This window comes from Panthera tigris, chromosome B4 (assembly GCF_018350195.1).
Source record: "Panthera tigris isolate Pti1 chromosome B4, P.tigris_Pti1_mat1.1, whole genome shotgun sequence".
Classification (NCBI taxonomy): Eukaryota; Metazoa; Chordata; class Mammalia; order Carnivora; family Felidae; genus Panthera; species Panthera tigris.
The window spans coordinates 120,710,261-120,733,343 of record NC_056666.1 but is presented as its reverse complement, the minus strand read 5'-3'; the positions used below and the strand labels follow the sequence as shown (position 1 = coordinate 120,733,343).

Sequence of the window (23,083 nt, the reverse complement as noted above, 5' to 3'; positions counted from 1 at the left end):
AGAAGCTCAGGCCTCATCCATTTATGAATTCAACAAACATTTACTGAACTCCAACATTGGGGATACACAGAAGAGTAAGAAAGGCCTTGTCCTTAAGAACCCCACAATCTTCTGTAAAAGTAAGTAACCAACAGTTATAAACATCTTTGTGCAATGAGTTTTAAAGGCTTATGATAGATTAACATGAGTTTTATTCAGTTAATGTTTATTGAGTACCTAGTACATGCTAGACTTTAATTAGATGCAAAATGGTGATGTTTAGGGGTATTTGAGAGTGGGGAGAAAAAGATGGATCAGTTAAGTGGCTACTGTCTAAGAGTAGGAAGTAAAGGAAGAATGGGAAGGGTTTGGTCACTGTGAAGGGCCAGAAGAAGGAGCAAGTCTGTATTAACCAGAGGTGTAAGGCAAGATAGAATTTGGATCACTGAGCAAAGAAATAGGGAAGTTGGAAAAGTGAACCAGATTTAGGGGTGTTTGTTTTACTTTTCTTTTAGAAGAAAATATAGGTGTAAATCTTCATGAGTTTGGATTAGGCAGTAGATTCTTAGATTTGACATGCAAAGCACACTACAAAAGAAAAAATAGGTAAGACAGACTTCATCGAAATTAAAAGCTGTGCATCAAAGGACACTATCAACAAACTGAAAAGAAAACTCACAGGATTGGAAAAGTATTTGTAATTATATATTTGATAAAGTTCTAATATCTAGAATACATACAGAAAACTTTTACACCTCAACAATAAAAAAGACAAATAACTCAATTAAAAAATAGGCAGTGGATTTGAGTAGACATTTCTCTAAAGAAAATATAGATATTGCCAATAAGCACATGAAAAGGTGTTCAGCATCACTAGTCATCAGGAATACTTAAAAAATTTTATTAACATTTATTTATTTTTGAGAGAAAGAGACAGAGTGTGAGCAGGGGAGGGGCAGAAAGTGAGGGAGACACAGAATTTGAAGCAGGCTTCAGGCTCTGAGCTGTCAGCACAGAGCCTGATGTGGGTTCTGAGTTCAAGTCCCAGGTTGGGTTCCATGCTGGGTGTGGAGCCTACTCAGAAACAAACAAACAAACAAACCCCAATGAGATACCACTTTACACCTATTAGGATGGCTAGAATTTAAAAAGTAGAAAAGAAGTATAGGTGAGTATGTGAAAAATAAGAACCCTGAAACATTCTTGATGCAAATGTAAAATCGTGGAAAACAGTTTCAGCAAACAATGCAGCTGGAAAACAGTTTGGTAGTTCCTCAAAAAGTTGAACATAGAAAAAAAAAAGTTAAACATAAGAGTTACCATATGATTCAGCAATTCCATTCCTAGGTTTATACTCCACAAAACTGAAAACGTATATTCCCACAAAACCTTGTACACAAACATTCATAGCACCATTACTCAAATAGCCAAAGAACGAGGACAACTCAAATGTCCATCAACTGATGAATACACAAAACATGGCATATACAACAGAATATTATTCAGTCATAGAAAGGAATGAAGTATTTGATAAATGCTATAACATGAATGAACTCTGCAAACATGCTAAGTAAAATAAGACAAATACTGGACAAATGTTGTATGGTTCCACTTACATGAAATATCTAGAATAGGCAAACTCATAGAGACAGAAAATAGATTACAGGTTATAAGAGGCTAGGGGAGGGGTGGACTGGGAAGTTATTATTGCTTAATGGGTACAGAGTTTTTGTTTAGGGTGATGAAAATGTTCTGAAATTTGGGTGATCTTTGCAAACCTTGTGAATATACTAAAAGTCACTTAATGTACACTTAAAAATTGTGAATTTTGGGGGTGCCTGGGTGTCTCAATCGGTTGAGCATCAGACTTTGTTCAGGTCATGATCTCACAGTTTGTGAGTTTAAGCCCCGCATCTGCCTCTCTGCTTCAGATCCTCCGTCCCACTCTCTCTCTGCCCTTCCCCCGCTCATATTCTCTCTTTCTCTCCCTCTCTCAAAAATAAACAAACATTAAAATATTTTTAAAAATTGTGGGGCGCCTGGGTGGCGCAGTCGGTTAAGCGTCCGACTTCAGCCAGGTCACGATCTCGCGGTCCGTGAGTTTGAGCCCCGTGTCAGGCTCTGGGCTGATGGCTCGGAGCCTGGAGCCTGTTTCCGATTCTGTGTCTCCCTCTCTCTCTGCCCCTCCCCCGTTCATGCTCTGTCTCTCTCTGTCCCAAAAATAAATAAAAAACGTTGAAAAAAAATTTTTTTAAATATTTTTAAAAATTGTGACTTGTAGGGGTGTCTGAGTGCCTCTGTTGGTTGAGTGTCTGACTCTTAATTTCGGCTCAGGTCATAATCAACAGTTTGTGAGTTCTATCCCTGCGATGGGCTCTGTGCTGACACTGCGGAGCCTGCTTGGGATTCTCTCGCTCCCTCCCTCTCTCTCTGCCCCTCCCTCACTTGAGTGCACTCTCTTTCTCTCTATCTCTCGAAATAAATAAACATTTAAAAATTGTGAATTTTATTGTATGTGAATTACATCTCAATAACCTTTAAAGAGAAACTCTTCAATGTTGGCAAAATGCATGTCATTGAAAGGAAACACGTGAAATATAATCTAGATCTTGCTTTGTGAAAATCACACACCTACTTATGATTTCAAAATGCTTCTTAGTTTATTTTGATTTTTATTTTTTAAGTAGTCTCCATGCCCAGTGTGGACCCCAGTGTGGGGCTTGAACTCACAACACTGAGATCAAGACCTGAGCTGAGATCAAGAGTCAGATGCCTAACTGAGCCACCCAGACACCCCAAAATGCCCCTTAGTTTAAAATACAATTATAAATACACAGTATGATAAGCCCTTTTGAAGCTTATATTTATCATATACTTATTATATTTCACAGGTTTCTGCTTCATAGAATAAGATCTGAGCAAAAGAATGTAACTTCCACTAGGTAATGGAACATATAGAAATGTTTAGTTTCCAGCTTTGGAAACTACAGATTCTTGAGTCATGGTCATGTGTATGAATATCAATTTACCAAATGGATAGATCATGGTTCAGTTACAGAAAGCATCATAATCTAGTTACTCCAGGCCTGGAAGTCAAATGATTAGGGTTGCTTTCCTGGCTGTTTCTTAGGTTGTTTCTACTACATCTGTAATTGAGGTGGTTTTGAGGAATTGAGGTTCCTCCTAGCTTTAAAATTCTGAACTTACTTGATCTTATTGTGATTTTAGAGTCAAAGGAGTTTTGAGCTTGTATTGCTTGCTTGGACTGCATTAAAACATTCACATTTTAAAATTTAGTTAATTATTATTGGACCATGAGATTTGAAAAGGATTAAATTGTCCACTCAGCTTTTGATAAATTGGACCAATTGATCTCAGTCTATGGAGAATTAGTATGAAGCAATACCACCACCTGGTGGCTTTTTCTCAAATATGACAACTTTCGTTTGTTTGTTTAAGTAGGCTCCACACCCATTGCGGGGCTTAAACTCACAGCCTTGAGATCAAGAGTTGGATGCTCTGCTGACTGAAGCAGCCAAGTGCCCCAACAACCTTCTTTATTTGAATATGATAGTTTGGCCTCTATCAAACTATGACAGGTGGTTTAGATATGCCTACTTTAGGAAACAAGTTTAATAATATTGCACAATATATGTTTATGTTAACTAATGCTTATGGCATTGGCCTTAAAAACTTATAATTCAGCAAATTCTCTCAACAAATATGTTTAGTGCCCAAGTATTAGGACAAAGCAGTGAACAAAATAAACAAAAATATTGGCATTCATAGATGTTACATTCTAGTGAGAGGAAGTAGACAAAATATAATAGGCATAATAGACAAGTAAATTATGTTTAGTGGCAAGTTCTTTTAAAAAATCAGGATGAGGATGGCACACCTGGGTGGCTCAGTTGGTTGGGTGTCTGGCTTCAGCTCAGGTCATGATCTCACAGCTTGTGAGTTCCGGCCCTGCATTGGGCTCTGTGCTGACAGCTCAGAGCCTGGAGCCTGCTTCGGGTGTTATCTCTCCCTCTCTCTGCCCCTCCCCAGCTCACACTGTCTCTGTCTCTTTCAAAAATAAATAAACGTTAAAAAAATTTTAAAAATCAGGATAAGGAGGATGTTGGGTAGGTTGCAGTTTTAAATAGGATGACATTTGAGCAACGACTTGAAAGGTGAGGTCAATTTTATGTGCTTATCTGAAGAATAAAATTACATAGACTTACAACTAAATATTTAGCCTTAATTCTAGCATGCTGCTATAATTCTGCTTCCTCAAGTATCTCTTTTTACTAAGCAGGAACTGTAATACCAGGCCAATATTAATAGGAATGATTACATTTTGAAAAAGGACATTGAAAAAAAAAAAAAGGAAGAAAAAAGAAAATGATGTTGCCCTAAAGACAAGTATCTTTACTTTGTAATGTCTTTAGTTAATATCAGAAAAGAGACATAAAATGGTAGCTTTGTTATCTTACTTTTCACAACCTTACCTTTACACATTGAAAATTGTGTTCCTATGAAAGTAGGAACTGCTCTAGTCTTAGGAATTGAGAATTGAGAGAAGGGAAAAGGTAGAAATGAGATGATACCACCAATAAATATTAGTTAAGTTTCCCTAAGCTGTTTATGGTTTTGTTATTTATAAATTTGCCAAGGTACTTTGTAAAATTATTTACATTTTTGGACTTAAATGCTCTTGGGTTAGTGAGTGCCTCTAAAAGTTAGAACCTTGAGAGTAGGTACTGTTTTAGACTATGTTGTAGGTGTAGCATAAGGCCTTGAACACAGTAAATGGTCAGAAAAGTTATTTTATTTGTCCTAAATCTACATTAGAAAAACTTTAAAGATAACATCCTAATATTTTGGGATTTTTCTTTAGGTCAAAGTTTGCTGAGAATGGAGAAGAGTTTTTGATGCAACCAGGAAATGAGATAAAATCTTAACAAAGAGTTAAATGGGTAAATGTAAAAAATAAAGTTTTGATCCAATTGCAGAGGGTTTTTTTTTCTTAAGTTTTATTTATTTATTTTGAGAGAGAGAGGGAGGGACAGAGAGAAAGACAGAGGTAGAGAGAGAATGCCAAGCAGGCTACTCACTATTAGAGCCGACCCCATGAGGGTTAATCTAACCATCCTGGTATCATGACCAGAGCCAAAATCAAGAGTGGGATGCTTAATGGACTGAGCCACACAGGCTCCCCTTTTGTTTGGGTTTTATCATATTATTGTTTCCAAAGTGACTTCTAATTAGGTGCTTAATACACATTATGAAAGGCTGACATGCCATCCAATAGTATTAACAATGGTTTTAAATTTGTAGATAGCACTTCAATTCACACAGTGTCTTCACATAGGTAGGTCTCATTTGCTTATTTGGTTCAGAATATACACTGCAAATACAAAGTTTACAGCATAGCTTTCCTTTTAGTTCCTCTTTTTTTAATGTTTGTTTATTTGGGGGGGGGGGAGAGAGAAAAGAGAGTGCACTGGGAAGGGGCAGAGAGAGAGGACACAGAATCTGAAGCAGGCTCCAGGCTCTGAGCTGTCAGCACAGAGCCCCATGCCAGGCTCTAACTCAAGAACTGAGATATCATTACCTGATCAAAGTCATACACTTAACCGCCTGAGCCACCCAGGCGCCCTTCCTTTTAGTTCTTTAAAGGGAATTTGTATTTTCACAGAACTACATGCATTATCCTGGACATCTGACACGGACAAAATTTTAAGTAGCAATGGTCAAGATTTGCCAAGTGGCAGCAGCTAATCTTGGCAAAGACAGGCAGGGGAAGAGGATGAAGAACAGGAGAAAAAGGTCAGTGGAATCCCAGCCCACTGAAGTCCAACAGCTGGCACATTATAATGCTTACAACACACAGCCTTAAAAAAGGTCCAGGTGTTCAGATAAAGAGTCGCTCAACTCTCTCCTTCTCAAAACAACAGAACAAAGATAAAAAACAAATAAAACCTTCCCTTGCAAGAAAAATTCTGTGAATTTATTAAACTGATAAGAACAGATGCTACACTTGATCTTAGCCAAAAGGCCGAGAAGCGATTTTGTGAATTTATAATTTAGAAGCGGGGAAGGGAGGCGAGGGCAACAGGCAGGTCTAGTTTCAATGCCTAGGCAGCTGGAGAGGTCTGAAAATTGAAACAAAAGTCAGTCCATAAACTTCTGTTGAATGGATGAAAATCTCTATTATAAATAAAAACATAAAATGCCAAAACCATATTTGGAAGGAGACCCAAGAAAGAGTTTACAGTGGTGACTTCTAGGGAGAACTGTGGTATTGTGGCTACGGATCGGTTTACTTTTCTGTGTACCTTTACGAATTAAGACACACACGCTCAACCTTTAAAAAAATTACAGTCTAGGAGAATCCCTTCTTCCCATCGTCCAAGTACTGCTTCCTTTCTCCCAATACAATTCCCTGTCAAAACCGGCATTACTGTCGACCGACGCCCCTGGAAGGAACCAGCCCGCCCGCACTGCCAAGCACACAAAGCTGGTCAGGTGCTCGGAATTAGGTGGAAGAACGGAGTGAAGGGCTCTAACGCTGACCCAGCACGCCACTGCGACACTAAAAAACTCCAGTTAGCGACCTCCAGCGTAAGGCTGCTTTGCACTGGCGGCGCGGGGCTCTTCCTATTATTATTACGTAGTCCTATTTCCGTGTGGGAGAGAGCACCCAGGGAAAGGTGCTTCGCCCCCGCAGGACGCTTCAGGACCTGCAACTTCTGCCACGCTGCACCCGATGCCTGCGTCCAGTCGACTGGCTGCTGCATCGAGGCGCAACTCGAATTTCTGGGTGACAGATTCGCCACTTTTGGGGGTCAGAATTTAAAAGGAAAATTCGAATTTGCCTGTTTGGGAAGCCCTTTCAACAAGAAAATAGAAGCAGGAGAAACTTGGGGTCCTTGAATATTTTTTATCCTCTGGCTTTCACCTTGCGCGCCCGGGACTTTTGTCGAAAGCGACGACGCGGACGCTCAGGTCGCCGTTCCCGGCGCGTAGTCGCAGCGGCCCGTCGCTCCCGCCCCCGCCGGGAGTCCGACGTGGAAGTTGCTGGCGGACCGGACTCCCAAGGAAAGCGCTTCCGAGCCGGAGCCGGAGGCCGAGGCTTGCAGAGGTGGCGGCGCCGAGGCTCGAATAGGAGTCGCTGCCGAGGCCGGGGCCTGTCTCTAACCACCAACAAGGGCGGACAGGCGGTTCATCATGGGTGAGGATCTGAGGAGGGCGCCCGGGCGCGCTCGAGGGGCTTCGGCCCGAGGGCCGGGGTCTGGAGGAGAGGGGCCGGCCTGGGAAGCTCGGAGTAGCCAGCTTTTCAGGGGCAGGTCGGTGAGGACTTAACTCACCTTGGCTGTTCGCCTGTGGGAGTGGACCCTGCCTCGAGCGTTCCCTCTGCCCTCGCTCCTGTCCCCTTTATCCCAGAAGGGTCAGGGGGCGGGGGCGGCGCAGGTCCGCCCGGCGCTGCGGCCGGGGGAACCCGGCCCCGAGACCTTTCCCCTGACCATGAACTTTTCCCTGTCCCTCTAAGACCCAGCTCGATTTGGGGGTCAGAGTTGGGCTTGGGAAGCTTGGCAACTTGTCAGTCGCAGGTGCGCTGAGGTTTCTTGCGTGAAAGATAAGATTTGACCCCAAAGTAGAAGCTTGATTCTCTTCCTGGTCGCTGGAACTGCGTCAGTGTAAAAAATCCAAAGGAATTGTTGCTCATAATGTTTTTAGTCCGCTTCTTATTTGCCTGCTTGCTGTAGCTTTTCATGTAGATAATAGAGTAATGTGGAGAAGGAAATGGGGAGGGTAATGGTCATAACTGGTCAGTGAGTGAAATTTTAATCTCGATTTTTTTGGAGTGCTGATTGAGGGAACTACATTTTCATCACAAGTACCAACCGAAGTCTCCCTCTCCGCTGAAGCCCAAATGAAAGTGCAGATTTTTAAACTGGTTTACACCCCTCCAAATGGTGCACGTTCGATGACTGACTTTAATTCCTCTACGATTTTCTGGAGGGGGGTTTACCTGCCCTGGAATATCACAGGCGCTTTCCTGCTTTTTTCCCATAACTCCTTTCAGTTTTTTTGTTTGTTTGTTTGTTTGTTTTTTTTAAGGTTTTCTTTTTAAGTACTTTCTACATCCAGGACGGGGCTGGAACTTACAACCCCAGGATGGAGTTGCCTGTTATACCTACTGAGCCAGCCAGGCGCCCCAGTTTTGTTTTTTTTTAAGGTGTAAAAAGGTACTATGGATTTTGTCAAGTCACACCCCTTCTGCTACACTTTCTTTCCCAGGGTTCTCTGGCCCGTGGTGTCTTCATTTTTCCAGACTTGCAGCTCTTAATTGTGCCATTTCTTTGTCAAATAACCATGTATCGTGTAGCATCATTTCTGTTGTCAACTTTTTTTTATATTGTTAATGTAACTTTCAGTCTTCTCTAATGGCTTTTGGTGGAGAAGGCCCAAAGTGCTTTTTTCTGGAATCATTAAAGAAAAAATGTATTTTAAAAAAGCCTCTTTATTTTGTTGTAAAAAGAATAATACTCTAAATCACCATTTATTTAAACACAATCCAAATGAATCAATACCTTAATCTGTTACCAGCAGGCCCTGCTGAGACAAAGGATAATTTTTTTTATTTTAGTTTTTTCTTGAGGTATGAATGACAAAATTGCATATATTTAAGTATGACGTTTTGACATATATAATATATATACACATTGTGAAATGACTACCGTAATCAAGCTAATTAATACATCCTTTTTTGTGTGTGGTGAGAACACTTCCAGATCTACTCTCTTAGCAAATTTCAACTGTACAATACATTGTTATTAATTGTAGTTACCATGCTGTTAATTAGGTCTCCAGAAATTACTACTATTGTAAGGAAAGTTTGTACCCTTGACATCTCTCCCATTTCCCCCACTCCCCCAGCATCTGATGACTACCATTCTACTCTGTTCACAAGTGCTTTTATATTACACAATACCTTGCATATAGGAAGCTTTCTGGAAATATTTCAAGATACATTGAATGTAGCTTTATTATTTTTTTAAATGAGTTTTCTGCCAAAAGTAGGTTTTGTTATTTTGGGCTTCTGTGCCTCAATTTATTTTGCTAATTCTATCGCTTACAGAGAAATCTCAGTGATTGAAGGTAGTTATCATGGTGCTACTGTACAATGATAATAATTGCTTTTCGTATGTAAGGGTCTCATTGTCCCAGTGTCATTCTTATTTGTCCTTTGGTGTTTAGGGGTTGTGAGGAGATCATGCTAAGGTATCCATATTCTCATGATTAGAAAGTGAGCTCCATGAGGAAGGTAGTCCTGTTTCTCTTATGCTGCAACGTATCTTCTGTGCCTTCCTAATACAGTATCTAGGACATAGTGACGATCAGTAATTACTTGTTTGGTGTTGAATAATGTATATCATTGGGAGCAATCTTAATGAACCTATGAATCAAGGAAAATACTATAGTATTTAATTTGGTATAGCTTTAATTTTTTTTTTTCTTGAGAGAGAGCCTGTGACAGTGGGGGAGGGGTCCTGGGAAAGGGAGAGAATCTTAAGGAGGCTCCGGGCCCAGTGCGGAGGCCCACCTGGAGCTGGATCTCATGAACCTGAGAAGATCATGACCTGAGCCAAAATCAAGAGTCTGATGCTTAACCAACTGAGCCATCCAGGCACCCCTGGTATAGCTTAAAAAGGGCGAGATTAAATGTTCTGTGGACCTAGTTCAGAAAATGATAATACATTTTTTTCTTTTATTATTTTTTTCAGGTGGCTTTTTCTCAAGTATTTTTTCCAGTCTGTTTGGAACCCGGGAAATGAGGATTTTAATTTTGGGATTAGATGGAGCAGGAAAAACTACAATTTTGTACAGATTACAGGTTGGAGAAGTCGTTACTACGATTCCTAGTAAGTGTTAGTATGATAAACTAATTGTAGGGGTTTTTGTTTTCCATCTAACATAACTTTATTTCTGAATAAGTAATTCATATAATAAGTTAATGTTAAGGTTTGTAAACTTCTAGTGTGGGCATAATATTGATAACATTTTTCATAAATTTAGAGGCATTTTGTAAACCCCTGTGCATGGCTGGGTTTTGCTGTTTAAAGCTAATTTTAAAAGTTGAATAGAGTTAAGGCACTTAATCTCATTGAGGGCTAGTATCTTTATTGATAAAATGAAGATAATAAATATACCCACTGACTTTGAGGGGGGGAATAAGTGAAATATATAAAATACTTTGTAAACCTGTTTAAAGAATTATACAGATGTTAAGTGATACTATTGCATCTGAAGTGCTTTTTTTTCCCCCGTATGTTACTATTTATATATATATATATGTATTTTAAACTTTATTTATTTTTGAGAGACAGAATGTGAGTAGGGGAGGAGCAGAGAGAGAGGGAGACACAGAATCTGAAGCAGGCTCCAGGCTCCAAGCTGTCAGCACAGAGCCTGATGCAGGGCCCGAACCCACGAACCATGAGATTGTGACCTGAGCTGAAGTCAGACGCTCAATCACGCTCAATAGACTGAGCCACCCAGGCGGCCCTATTTGTTATTATTTTAATTAAGATTTGTTTCTCTTAAGGAGTTCATTGCTTTTAAAGATCTGAGTTGAAGACATTGACTGTTGAATTAATCTGGTACCTGAAAATATCAAGAAAAGAAACACCTCAACTTTAAATCAGTTGTTGAAATCTTAGAGGAATATTCCCAAATAATCCTGTTTTACTACATGAGAAAACTATTATTTATACTTTTTTTTTATTTGTTGGTCTGAATTGACTTCGAGAAGGTTAATACATAAACTAAGTTTAAGAGTTTGTTGAAGAGTATTTTAAATTATGCCTCTAAAATCACTGTCATGCAAGGTATTTCTATATTTAGTAGTATTTAAATTTCCAGATTAAAAGAGAAAAAGGTCTAGCTTTTATGAAAGAAGAACCTTTTAAGCTCTGTGGCATCTGATTTATTTTTGCCACCATCAGTAAATTTCAGTTCCCTTGATTTTCGCTTCTCAAAATTGCCCATCTCTGCAGTGGTTAAGTCTTGGTGGCCCCTGCAGTGCACACAGCCCAGTGGATTGCATTTCAGGGAACACACTTTACAGCCCACCCTTGTCCTTTGCATATAAAAAGTGTTATCGAGGTAAAGATAGTGATTACACTCCTGCCTAATTCTAAGGGACACATCATGTACCTGCACTTGATCTTAGCCAAAAGGCTGAGAAGCGGTTCATATACTTGCTTTTTAATTTTCCACTCAGGTTTATTATAGTTACTTTTTAGTTGTGATAGGCATACTTATATAAACTTATTAGCATCATTTACCAATGTAGACTTAAATTTAAAACAAAAATTGTCCAGTTATAGCTATAAGTCATTTTTTACTTTGTTTTAAGATTATGAAATCTTATTTAAAAAAAAATTTTTTTTAATGTTTTTATTTATTTTTGAGACAGAGACAAAGCATGAGCAGGGGAGGGGCAGAGAGAGCACGAGACACAGAATCCAAAGCAGGCTCCAGGCTCTGAGCTGTCAGCACAGAGCCCGACATGGGGCTTGAACTCATGGACTGTGAGATCACGACCTGAGCTGAAATCAGACACTTAACTGACCGAGCCACCCAGGCGCCCCAAGATTATGAAATCTTATTAATCCAAATTTTTCAGCATCTTCTCCACCTTTCCTTAGGTTCCTTTCAATGAAAATAGTAGTATCCTGCCTTAGCCATATGGTGCCACACCTCCACCTAAAAAGAATGGCAGGGAAAAGAGATGAGACACCTCCCATCTGAGCATCCAACCATGACCTTATACAAATGAGTTCTTGAGGAAGTCTGCGGAGAGTCTGTGAGATTGCCACCCTTAGAGAACCCAGTTTCTATAAAGTGGTATACAGCTTTTGCTGAATCCTTAACCACTGAAGCTTAAAATGTTGGCTTTTTTGGTTTTGTTCGATTTATATTTGCTACCTATCAAAATTCCATTTTTTTTTTGTAATACATCTACATCTGTTGTTTCTAAGCATAACTTTCTGAACACTTTTGTATGCCAGGATTGTATTATATGGAGAGTTTAACATAGTAGAATTCCCACTGAGCTAAAAATTCTGTATTTGTAGAGGTAACGGGATTCTTACATAATCTGAAAGTGGTACTGATCTTGCTAATTGATTGTGTGTGTTTGTGTGTGTGTAGCACAACTGTTTTATATTAAATGGAATAATATTTCAACCAGTAATGTGATTCAGTGGTAATTCATTAATTGCTAAGATGCAGTTAGATTGGATACTTTGAAGGTAGAATGCATTAGTCTACATATACTACTGATTTTGATTTCTCTTCTAGCTATTGGATTTAATGTTGAGACAGTAACATACAAAAACCTTAAATTCCAAGTCTGGGATTTGGGAGGACAGACAAGTATCAGGTATGGTACAAAGACCAGATTACTTTCTAGTATTGAATGTTTATTGGCCCTTTAAGGGTGAAGAGCAGTAAACCCAAATATGTCTTCTTTTGTAATTTAACAATTATTTATTTTTGAGAGATAGAGTGTGAGCAGGGGAGGGGCAGAGAGAAAGGGAGACACAGAATCTGAAGCAGGCTCTAGGCTCTGAGCTGTCAGCACAGAGCCAGATGCAGGTCTTGAACTCACGGACCGAACCGTGAGATCATGACCTGAGCCAAAGTCGGACACTTAACCGACTGAGCCACCTAAATGCCCCTCTTTTGTAATTTAAAATAAGGAAGAATTTCCTGTTCTCTCAATTGAATTAAAATTTAAGGAAGCCAGTTTTCCAGATACCACCTAAATGAAAAAAATTTTCAGGAAAATCCCAAGACCTAATTACTTGGGGAGTTTTTAACTAAAAATCCTCCATTTAGCCAGTCACTTTGTCTATAAGACAGACTGTTTTGGATTTTATAAAAATACCTTTCAGCCCACCATTTAGTGTTTAATGTGAACATAGATGCCTTCTGGAACGCAGGTCTCCTGCCTAGCATTGTGTGCTTGGCATGGCAACTGTGAATGTTTGGTGACTGTCAGTGGTTGCTCACTGTGGTGCCTGCCATCTAAAAACATGGGTAGTGCAGTCTCCAAATATCCTGCTGCCTTTTTTACTCATTTTATTTATTTTTTAAAAAGTTTATTTATTTTGAGAGAAGGGAGAGTGCAAGTGGGGGAGGGGCAGAGAGGGGGAGAGAGAATCCCAAGCAGGCTCTGTGCTGTCAGTGCAGAGCCCAATGTGGGGCTCGATTCTAGGAACCGTGAGATGATGATATGAACCAAAATCAAGAGTCAGACACCCAACCAACTGAGCCACCCAGGTGCCCCTAACTTGTTTTATTTTTTGAACCACTTTTGAGTCCTCTCTAATTTTGAGTCCCTCTCTAATTTTAGCCATTTCTACTTCATGAAGTCTTTAGTAATCAACTTAATGTCTGTTATATAAAATCATACTAAAAGTTTTTTTAAGAACCCGTTTCTTAAGGAGTTCCTAGTTAAAGATTTATAAGATATAACAATAAGGTCTGGTATAACTTTATCTTAGTACATTTAGTGATTTAGGTTGATTATAAATGTCTTCTCTTAGCCTGAAGTCTGAAACTCCTTGATCCTGTGATTTAATGTTTATCATTCCACCCCCATCCCATCTGAAGGATGTGATACATATCCTTCAGAAACAGTGAATCATCATGGCATTAATTCTTTCATGGGTGGGGAAGATTGGCATATAAGCCCCCCACCTCCCATCATTACCAAGTCCTAGCACATAAATTAACATAGCAGGTTCTTTTTCTTTCAAATAATAATATATTCTCCCTTGCTGAATTTTCTTTAGGCCATACTGGAGATGTTACTATTCAAACACGGATGCAGTCATTTATGTGGTAGACAGTTGTGACAGAGACCGAATTGGCATTTCCAAATCAGAGTTAGTTGCCATGTTGGAGGTAAGAAAACTTTATTCAGATGTGGGGAAATCTTTTACATTTGCTTGCTGCTCTCATTATTACCACATGCAGGAATAATGAAAAGGAAAGCAGGAATTTTTTTTCCCCTCATGCCTTTAGTATCATTTTCTTTTATGCAAATTATTTCCTATTCCAGAAATTCTATTGGAAAGAGGGATGGAGACCAAAAACAAAAAAGAGAAACAAAGAATCCAGCCTTGTAACTTACTTTAAACTAGATTCCTTGATTTCTAGGAAGCTCAGAGCTGAACTCTTTCTAAACTGAAGGAACTATTCTAACTTACTTTTATGAAGTGCTTTCTATAGAATGTTCTGTTTCTACTTGTATTTCTAGTTGTATAAATTAGCTTAGAGAAGCAGATAAGGGTATACATAGTAAGCATATTTGTTTGTTTTAGAATTTCTGGGTATTTGGCACAACTTTGATCCTTGTTTACCTCTTCCAGCTTTATTGTTCTTTACTCTTGCCTGTGTTTCCAGTGCTTCAGCCATACTGACCTTTCTGTTCTTTGGATACACTGAGCCAGCACACTGGACACTTGGTTGAGGGCTCTTTGCACTTGTTCATCTTTCTGCGTGTAGTGCTTTTCCTCCAAATCTGCATGGCTCCTTCTTGACATGTTTTATCTCATGTTTCTGTTCCAGAGAGGAAGCTCAGTTATTTTCTAAACTTATCCTACTTTATTTTTTGTACCACTTACTGTTTCTTTCCGTAATTTAATTTATTTTAAAATCTGTTTTTCTTTTTAAATTTTTTATTTTATAGATAGCATGAGTTGGGGACAGGGGCAAAGGGGGAGAAAGAAAGACTCTTAAGCAGGCTCCACACACAGTGCAGAGTTCAACATGGGGCTTGATCCCATGACCCTGGAATCATGACCAGAGCTCAAACCAAGAGTGGGACACTTAACCGACTGAGCCACCCAGGTGCCCCTCTTTCCTTTATTTTAAAATATATTTGTTTACTTTATAAATCTCCCAACCTAAAATGTAAGTTCTTTGAGTTTACCCTAATGTCCCTGATGTGTAGAACAGTGTATAGCACTTACTAAAAACTCAATACATTGTATTCACTGAAGTTTATAGAATAAAAATTTATTGGCTAGCTGAATTCAGAGGATGCATTAAATAATCAAAAGTTCAAAAAAATCTCCCAATTGCTAAATAAGCTTTTCATATGTACTAATGGTTAATTTAAGTAATAATGACACTGCCTTATGCTTGAGAAAATTAGATACCTAAGTTTCCTTTTCCTACCAAAACTATGATTCTGAAGTATCCAATCATTGAATGTTTAAGTTCTAGGCCATTTGATTACCTACATAGAAGCTTTCTGAGAATGCTTTAGACTTCTGATTTCCTGATTACTGACTTAATGGCTGAGTTATAAAGTGAAGGCCTAATAGTTTCAAACTTTTGCTTAATTTTTTTTGCAACATAGCATCATATTTATCATAAGAGCTTCTTAGACCAAATTCAAGTATAAGGAATTTTAAGGGACCATTTAACTGCTTTTAGTATAATGGATTTTTAAAAAAAGGTTTGTTTAGATGTAAGTCACATGGTATAATTGATTTTTATCATATAAAGTACTGCATAAAGGAAATGGATTATTAACTTCAGTTTGTAATTCTTGTGCTGGTTTATTATTTGTGATATTAGAATTTGACTTGTATAATCATGAGAAAGAACTAAATTATATTCATTTTTAGGAAGTATCTTAATTGTTTCAGTCAATATATATAAAGTACATATAGCATGTGAGTCGGGTCTATTATCTATTACATTAAAACTTACAGGCATATAAATCAGTTTAAGTTTTCCCATTTTTGTATGCAAAAATACATTCTAAATGGAGTAAGAATGAAATGTAAAGAATGGAAATTGTTAACTCCAAGAATATGTAAGTGAATATGTTTAAAATTTCTGGATAGGGAAGGTCCTTCTAAATCAAAGGATTGGAAGGAATTAGAAAAGATAGATTTAATTATATTAATAGAAACAAAAACCTCGCAAATACAACTTAGGGTAAAGCAGGGAACCAGGACATAGTTTCATAACCAGTGACTAAGGATTTGTGTTCTTAATCATATCAAGACCTTTTGCAAATAAATAGAAAACTGAACAGAAGGAATGAATCTACAGTGCACAAGAGAAAACTATATTCTAATAATATTTGCATTTCTTATACTCTGGTAATAAATAAGCATTTAATGACATACTATGTTTGGAAAAATATACTATACATAGGTACATATTTCTAATTTTTTCAGGGCTGCATTGAAGAGTGGTACTGTTATACACTGTTGGTGGAGTCTAAATTGTTAACCTTTCTGGAAAGCAGTTTATTAATACATATAATAGGAGCCTAAAAAAATTCATACTCTGATTCTATTTTTAGAGAATTTTTAAAGAAAAAGATTTCTGTGTTATGACTGCATCCCTTAGGTTTCTATAGTAGTCAAGTAAAAAGAATCTAGTAAGAATTTCTGGAGAACAGTTACATAGTATATGGTGCATGCATTCATAGTGCAGTGTATATTTAACCATTAAATTTTTTTGTTTAAAAATTTTTTAAAATATTTGCTTATGTTTGTTTTTGAGAGCAAGTGCACACGTGCGTGTGTGAGAGAGGGGCAGAGAAAGAGGGAGACAGAGGATCCTCAGTGGCCTCTGCACTGACAGCAGAGAGCTCGATGTGGGGCCTGAACAAACGAGCCGCGAGATCATGACCTGAGCTGAAGTTGGACACTTAACTGACTGAGCCACTCAGGCGCCCCATTAAATTTTTTTTTTTTTTGAAAAAATTTTGGTTGTTTGGATAAATATCCATGATATAATGTTTATTATTTTTTTAAAATATTTTTTAATGTTTATTTATTATTGAGAGAGAGCGTGTGAGCAGGGGAGGAGCAGAGAGGGAAGGAGACAGATTTGGAAGCAGGCTCCAGGCTCTCAGCTGTCAGCACAGAGCCTGATGCAGGGCTTGAACTCACAAACTGTGAGATCATGACCTGAGCCACAGTTGGACGCTTAACCAACTGAGCCACCCAGGTGCCCCAAATGTTTATTTTTTTAGAGCATAGAACTGTGTGTATATATATTGATCTTCAAATATATAAATGTATTTACTAAATAAACTGTAAGTTCTAAATTACAAAGCAATAGAAAATACCCACAGTGTTAACAGTGATTATGTTTGGAAGGTAGGATTATGGATGAAGCTTGTTTTCTTCATACTTCTCTGTAATTTCAAATAATTTATAAAGAACATCGTATATTCATAATTAGGAAATATACTTTTAAAGTAATGTATTTGTTAGCATTTTTCCCCAAATTGAAGGGGGCAAATTGATGAGAAAAAATTAAGTAGCTTCTATTTTATTTAGGAAGAAGAGCTGAGAAAAGCCATTTTGGTGGTGTTTGCAAATAAGCAGGACATGGAGCAGGCCATGACTCCCTCAGAGATGGCAAATTCACTTGGGTTACCTGCATTGAAGGACCGAAAATGGCAAATATTCAAAACTTCAGCAACCAAAGGCACTGGCCTTGATGAGGCAATGGAATGGTTAAGTATCATGTTTCTAGAAGCCATTTGTGCATTTGTTTGTGTGTGCAGGTGTGCATATGTGTGATTTCCCTTTAGTCTTAAGGACAAAATTCAGATTACTTAGCATATCATATTAAGTTCCTCAAGCCTTTTCTTCCACTGGTCTTCATATACATTGGCTTTTATTTCAACCACACCCACCTGATTATAGTTAGATAAGCCACCTCTCTGCCATTTTATTTTATTTTTTTTAGCTTTTTTCCTTCTTTACCTCATCCTCCAGTTCCTTATCCTTTAGGACTTAGGTTAAGACTGTCTTCTTCTCAAGAACCTTTCCTTGCACGTCTCCGTGCCCAATGCCTACCGCACTTGTAGATATCCTTGTCACAGACCAGTAGTAATGTAGTAGTTATACTGTCTTATAATTGATTTGTGATCTGCTCATTAGATTTTCAGCTCCATGAGGACTGAGAATAGTTTTCACCTCTGAATTATCCACATCTGGCCTTGCTGCAGTAGTTACAGCCTGGAAAGTAGATATTTGGTCTTTTATTTTTTTTTGATTCATTCAGAGCATAGATAAAAGTAAAAGCTAAGAGAGGCCTTCATCAAAATTGAGTCTATAACTTTATTCTTCTGATATAACTATCTTAGCTTTCATCATTTAAAGTGCTTTGGAATCCACTTCCAGTGTAAAACCTACTATAAATGATCATGTTTTATACCTGAAAGTTTGAGGTTAATTTTATGAAACTGTTCATTTTCTTTTCACAGGTTAGTTGAAACATTAAAGAGCAGACAGTAATTCAGTCACTTCATTCCTCTGAAATGAAAACTACATCACATATCCCTTTGGAAACAGTTAAGTGTGCTTCGTGCTACTAAATGTTAAAACTCTGTGATTGTTGGCATATACTGAACTGACTGCAATATTTGTAATAAATATAAGTATTCAGTTGGAAGGGTAGCTCACCATGATTGAACCAACTGAATGTCTGTTTTGTGTAATGTAAGATCCTTCCTTTCTTGTGTTAAGTATATATATTCTATTTGTATGGAATTCTTATTCAAATAGAGTCCTATTAAAGAATGTATTCTCATTGAGGAAAATACCCTCCTATTTTTGAATCAGTGGTTGCATCTTGTTTGTATAAACACTAATAAATATCTTAACTCATATATTTCCCTATAAAATGAATTAAGTTTTTTCCAGAGGTTAGATTCAATAGGCTAGGAACATAGTTTGAGTTAATATGTCTTCATTTGCTTAATGACTACTTTATTTAAGGTGTTTTGTTTAAAAGCTTTTGGTTACAGGCATGAAGCTGAAATAATTATTTTGGCAGTTAAAACCTCACTCACCTCTGTAATTGTCATGTTTTAATACCATATAGTTGTTGGAAAATTTTTACATATAGGAACCCTGTCATATAGGTAGCACCAGTTGTAAAGGTCTTCATTTTATGGATGTGGACCCAAGATTTTGATGAGTTGGCTTGCTCAGGATCACCTGCTAGTGAGGTGGGAACAGGACTCAAAGTGAGATTTCAGGGTCAGAAGCTTGTCCCATAAACTATACCATTAATTCCTGAAAATGTCAACACTGGCAACACAGACAACTGTAACTGCTTAAACAAAATTATGCTAATTGAAGTAGACAATACATTTAAAATAATTTCTGTAAATTTGTCTATACTAGTAGAGGTAGTAAAAACACTCCTAAATGGTTATATTTGATGGAATCCACAACATATTAAAGGAAATTGAAAAAAATCTATTTTAAGAAGCATTGTAAAAGATGTCTTGACTGTCTTTCATTTCTTTTATCTATAATTGGACATGTAAATTTGGTGAAAAGTAAAAAATTAGTGGTTGTACAGGGAGAAATTAAGCATTCTTGGTTTTAAAAAAATACACTTACTACTAGGCTATCAAAAAGTTATGTTCAAAGGAACTTTTCAAACTATCCAGTCCACTACAGGATTGGCTACAGTTGTGACAGAAGTAAACATAGTCCCTTGTATTTACTAAAACTAGGGAGAATCTTTAAGTTGGACAACTAGCATTTAAAAAACCTGATGCCCCTTACTAGTGTTCTTGGGAACACCAGGGGTCCATTACCTGTCCCTGCCACAGTCTTTCTAGGTGTTGGCCTCTAGCCTCTTTCCTTCATACTTTTGGTCATTCAGATCGAATGAATGTGGCTTTTTCTTTTCACCTGTGAGACTTTTACTTTTTTTTTTTAACTTGTTCCCCAGTACCCACTCTTAATTTGGTCTCTGAAGTATTTTCTGGAGATCTTTCAGGCCCAGGTGTTCTCAGTGCTACATCTAATATTAACTGAGCATGTAATTAACTTTGTTTCATCGTTTCCAAATCACTCCGGATGTACAGACTGCCCTTTTCATATTTATATACTTAGAATCCAGTGTGGTGCCTGGCATATTACTGCACCTCAGAATATGTGCATGGTTGAAATAGTAGGTATATGTCAACTAGGGAAATAGTATCTCTCCCACCTATACTTGGGTTCCCTTCTGGTCAGTGGCACATGTCTGGTGCTGGGTTTATATCTAAGTGGCTAAGTACGCCCCCAGCCAGCAGTCTAGGAACACTGTGAGAATGTAAGTGTGGGGCAAGAGAGGCCCTGGCAGGCAGATGTTGCCCAGCACATTGCTCTTGCCATCTTGAATACTGAATGCACATGAAGTAGTAGCAAAGGCAAGCACTTGGATGATCCGGATCTGTTTTATCACAAAGAATAGAATATCACAAACAGCATACATGTACTTTAATGTGGTATAAATTATGAGGTCCTTGTGTAGCAGGAAACAACTGTACAGGTAAGTTACAGGAGTTTGAGTGCTATGTATAAAAATCTACTGAATATTGTTTTGGAGAAGCTTGAAAATGGGAAAAGCACCAAACTTAGAACACATGAATTCTAGGCACAAATGGTCATTCCTTCAATTTTTTTCTTATAAAACAAGAGACTTGGACAGATCCTATCAAAGGTTTCTTTTAGTTCTAATGTTCTATAACTCTGGTAGTTGTGCTATGTCGGGTGTTCACATTAAAAAAAAAAAATTGAGAGTGGTGGAATTTTGTTATTAGAATACAAGGTACACTTTAAGTTGTGGAAATGTAACCTCCTTGAAAGTAGGGACTGGATCTTTTTTTTTTTTTAATATTTTAATATTTATTTTTGAGAGAGAATGAGCAGGGGAGGGGTAGAGAGAGACAGAGGATCCAAAGAGGGCTCTGCAGTGATAGCAGAGTCTGATACAAGGCTTGAACTCATGAACTGTGAAATCATGACCTGAGCTGAAATCAGGAGCCACCCAGGCACTCCAAGGGACCGTATCTTACTGTTAGTATCTCTTGCATGTAGTGTGGTGCACTTGGCACATAGTAGGCACTCAGTAATTATTTACTAAATTGTGCTCAGTATCCTTGAGGATGTTTACTTTTCTTCTTCTTCTGAAATTTCCCTAAGTGTTAACTTTTGATTTTTTATTTTAAAAATTCTTATAAAAGCAGTACATATATTATAAATCACTTAGAATTAATTGAAATCAACCTTCTGTGATGCACCATGTTTATGCTCTTGGCACATTACAAACTCCTTGGAAGTGTGAGAACTCCTGTTTGAGACAAACTACATCAAAACACAGATGCTGAAGTTCAAGAATGTTTGAACATTTGATTTCTATGCCTTATGCTACATTCTGACTCCATATTTAGAAATTATAAAGAGCATAGGCTTTTAATCCTGGGTATGAATCCTGCAACCTGTATTACCCTTAGGTAAATTACTTAACCTGACTCTGTTTCTTCATCTGTAAAATAGGAACCAATTTTTAGGAAACTTTGAACAACACTGTAAAGACTAAAATGTTAACAAAGTGCCTGGCACATAGGATGGATCTTCTTCCTCCCTCTATTGAGCACTAAAGAATATTGCTTCCACATCAACTGTAGAGTGAGACCAAGATACCATTAATACCATATGGGTGAACAAGATAATGCCAGACTGTTTTCCAAAGTGGTTTATAAGTGTTCCCTTTGCTCCACCAAGCTTGCCAATATTTGATACTGTCAACTTTATCAATCTAAATGGTTCAATGGAATTTCATTCTGATGTTAATTTGCATTTCCTAATTATTAACTTGCATATTCCTAATAATTTCCTAATTATAAAAGACTGATTCAAAATATTTAACAACCAGACATAGCTGATAGAGGAGGACCCTCTACCAGTCTAGGTATTAATCTTGTAATTTTTGGTGTGGGGAAATAGGGAATCTAGGGACTTGGGTAGCCAGGGTAGCTTGAGTGTCTCAAGGCAGTGAGACATAAGTATATATATATGTACATAAAGTACGTAAGTACTTTAATATTTAAGAACTGTACAGCCACATCAGCTAAATATTAATCTTTACTTCTTTTCTGTGCAATGACTATTTCTCTCCTGACACTTTTTCTATTGGGTTATCTTTGTTGATTCATAGTTACTCATTATATCCTGGATTCTACTAAATTCATTATCAGTATATGCTACATACCATATCCTAGTTGTGTCTTACAAGCAGAAAATTCTTAATTTTCATGTAGAATTTATCACATGTTCACTACAGGCAGCACTTTTTTGTGACTTAACATTTGATATCTGACAGGGAAAAGTCCTCACCATATTACCCTTTTTAAGAACATCATGGCTATTCTCGGCTTATCTTCTATATAAATTTTAGAATCCTATTAGGATAATCTGAAGAAATCTTGGGATTTTACACAGATATGCCTTTAGCCAATGGGGTCTAACTTGGGAAGAACTAGCATGATATTAAATCTTCCTATCCATGAACATGGTTATTCCTCCATTTGTGCATATCCTTCTTTTAGTGCCCTTTGATAAAATTTTGTAATTTTCTCCCTAAAAGTATTGCAAATCATTTGATTTATTCCTAACTTCTATATTGTCTTGTTATCTTAAAGTGTGCTTAAAAAAAAAATAATTTGTAAGCTTTTTATTGCTTTTTTAGACAGTGAAGATACAGTAATATTATGAAATGTTTTAATTTAAAAAAATATGAGCATGATTATATTAAACTGTATAATATACAATCTATGCCATTGTAACTTAAATAATAAAATCTGCTGTGATTTCAGACCAGCAGATATACCAGGAAGTTCAGGCTTTGGGGTAAATGGAGATACTTTATCAGCAGAGGGAGCACATTACTCCAATATTGCTAAATCTTTCAGGCTGTGGCTCTTTTGTCTCTTGGCCTTATAGCCTGGACGCAGGAACTCTATCTTTCTCTTCTTGGCTTCACCTTTATTTTTGTGTTTCTTCAGCTTTTTCTTGGCAGCAATGTCAGGATTAGTTACGAACTTGAAAAAAGAATAGAAATTTTATATTACTTTAAAAGTAAATATTAAACCAATAAAAACCAAATGCAGAAATGGGCCATTTTGTTCACCTTTAAATATCACATATGCAGCACATTCCCATTAAAGAAAATCTGGAGCCCCACCTACAAAGTCCCCACTTCTCAAACACAG

At 37.5% G+C, this 23,083-nt stretch overlaps 2 protein-coding genes and 1 pseudogene across 4 annotated transcripts in view; 1 reads left to right on the top strand and 2 right to left on the bottom strand.

Moving 5' to 3' along the window:
• Window positions 1-5,863: 5,863 nt before the first annotated feature.
• Window positions 5,864-6,034, bottom strand: LOC122240704 (annotated as a pseudogene).
• Window positions 6,035-6,703: 669 nt separating this feature from the next.
• Window positions 6,704-23,083, top strand: part of ARL1 (ADP ribosylation factor like GTPase 1) — a 32,658-nt gene continuing 16,278 nt past the window's right edge. The window contains exons 1-6 of one of the 2 annotated variants that reach the window (XR_006220179.1): window positions 6,704-7,198; window positions 9,756-9,893; window positions 12,337-12,418; window positions 13,836-13,947; window positions 17,358-17,536; window positions 18,293-18,379. Coding sequence is in view for 1 of the 2 variants with exons in the window: in XM_042993012.1 (XP_042848946.1) it covers window positions 7,195-7,198; window positions 9,756-9,893; window positions 12,337-12,418; window positions 13,836-13,947; window positions 17,358-17,536; window positions 18,293-18,323 (546 nt within the window). In the remaining variant the exon portion in view is untranslated. Of the gene's footprint in view, window positions 7,199-9,755; window positions 9,894-12,336; window positions 12,419-13,835; window positions 13,948-17,357; window positions 17,537-18,292; window positions 19,316-23,083 lie in introns of those variants that run through there. The other variant, XM_042993012.1, reaches the window with a different exon arrangement.
• UTP20 (UTP20 small subunit processome component) overlaps window positions 22,579-23,083 on the bottom strand; it is a 108,620-nt gene continuing 108,115 nt past the window's right edge. For both annotated transcript variants that reach the window (XM_042993011.1, XM_007085664.3), the window contains exon 62: window positions 22,579-22,912. In XM_042993011.1, the coding sequence (XP_042848945.1) occupies window positions 22,757-22,912 (156 nt within the window). In that variant the 3' untranslated portion in view covers window positions 22,579-22,756. The remainder of the gene's footprint in view (window positions 22,913-23,083) is intronic.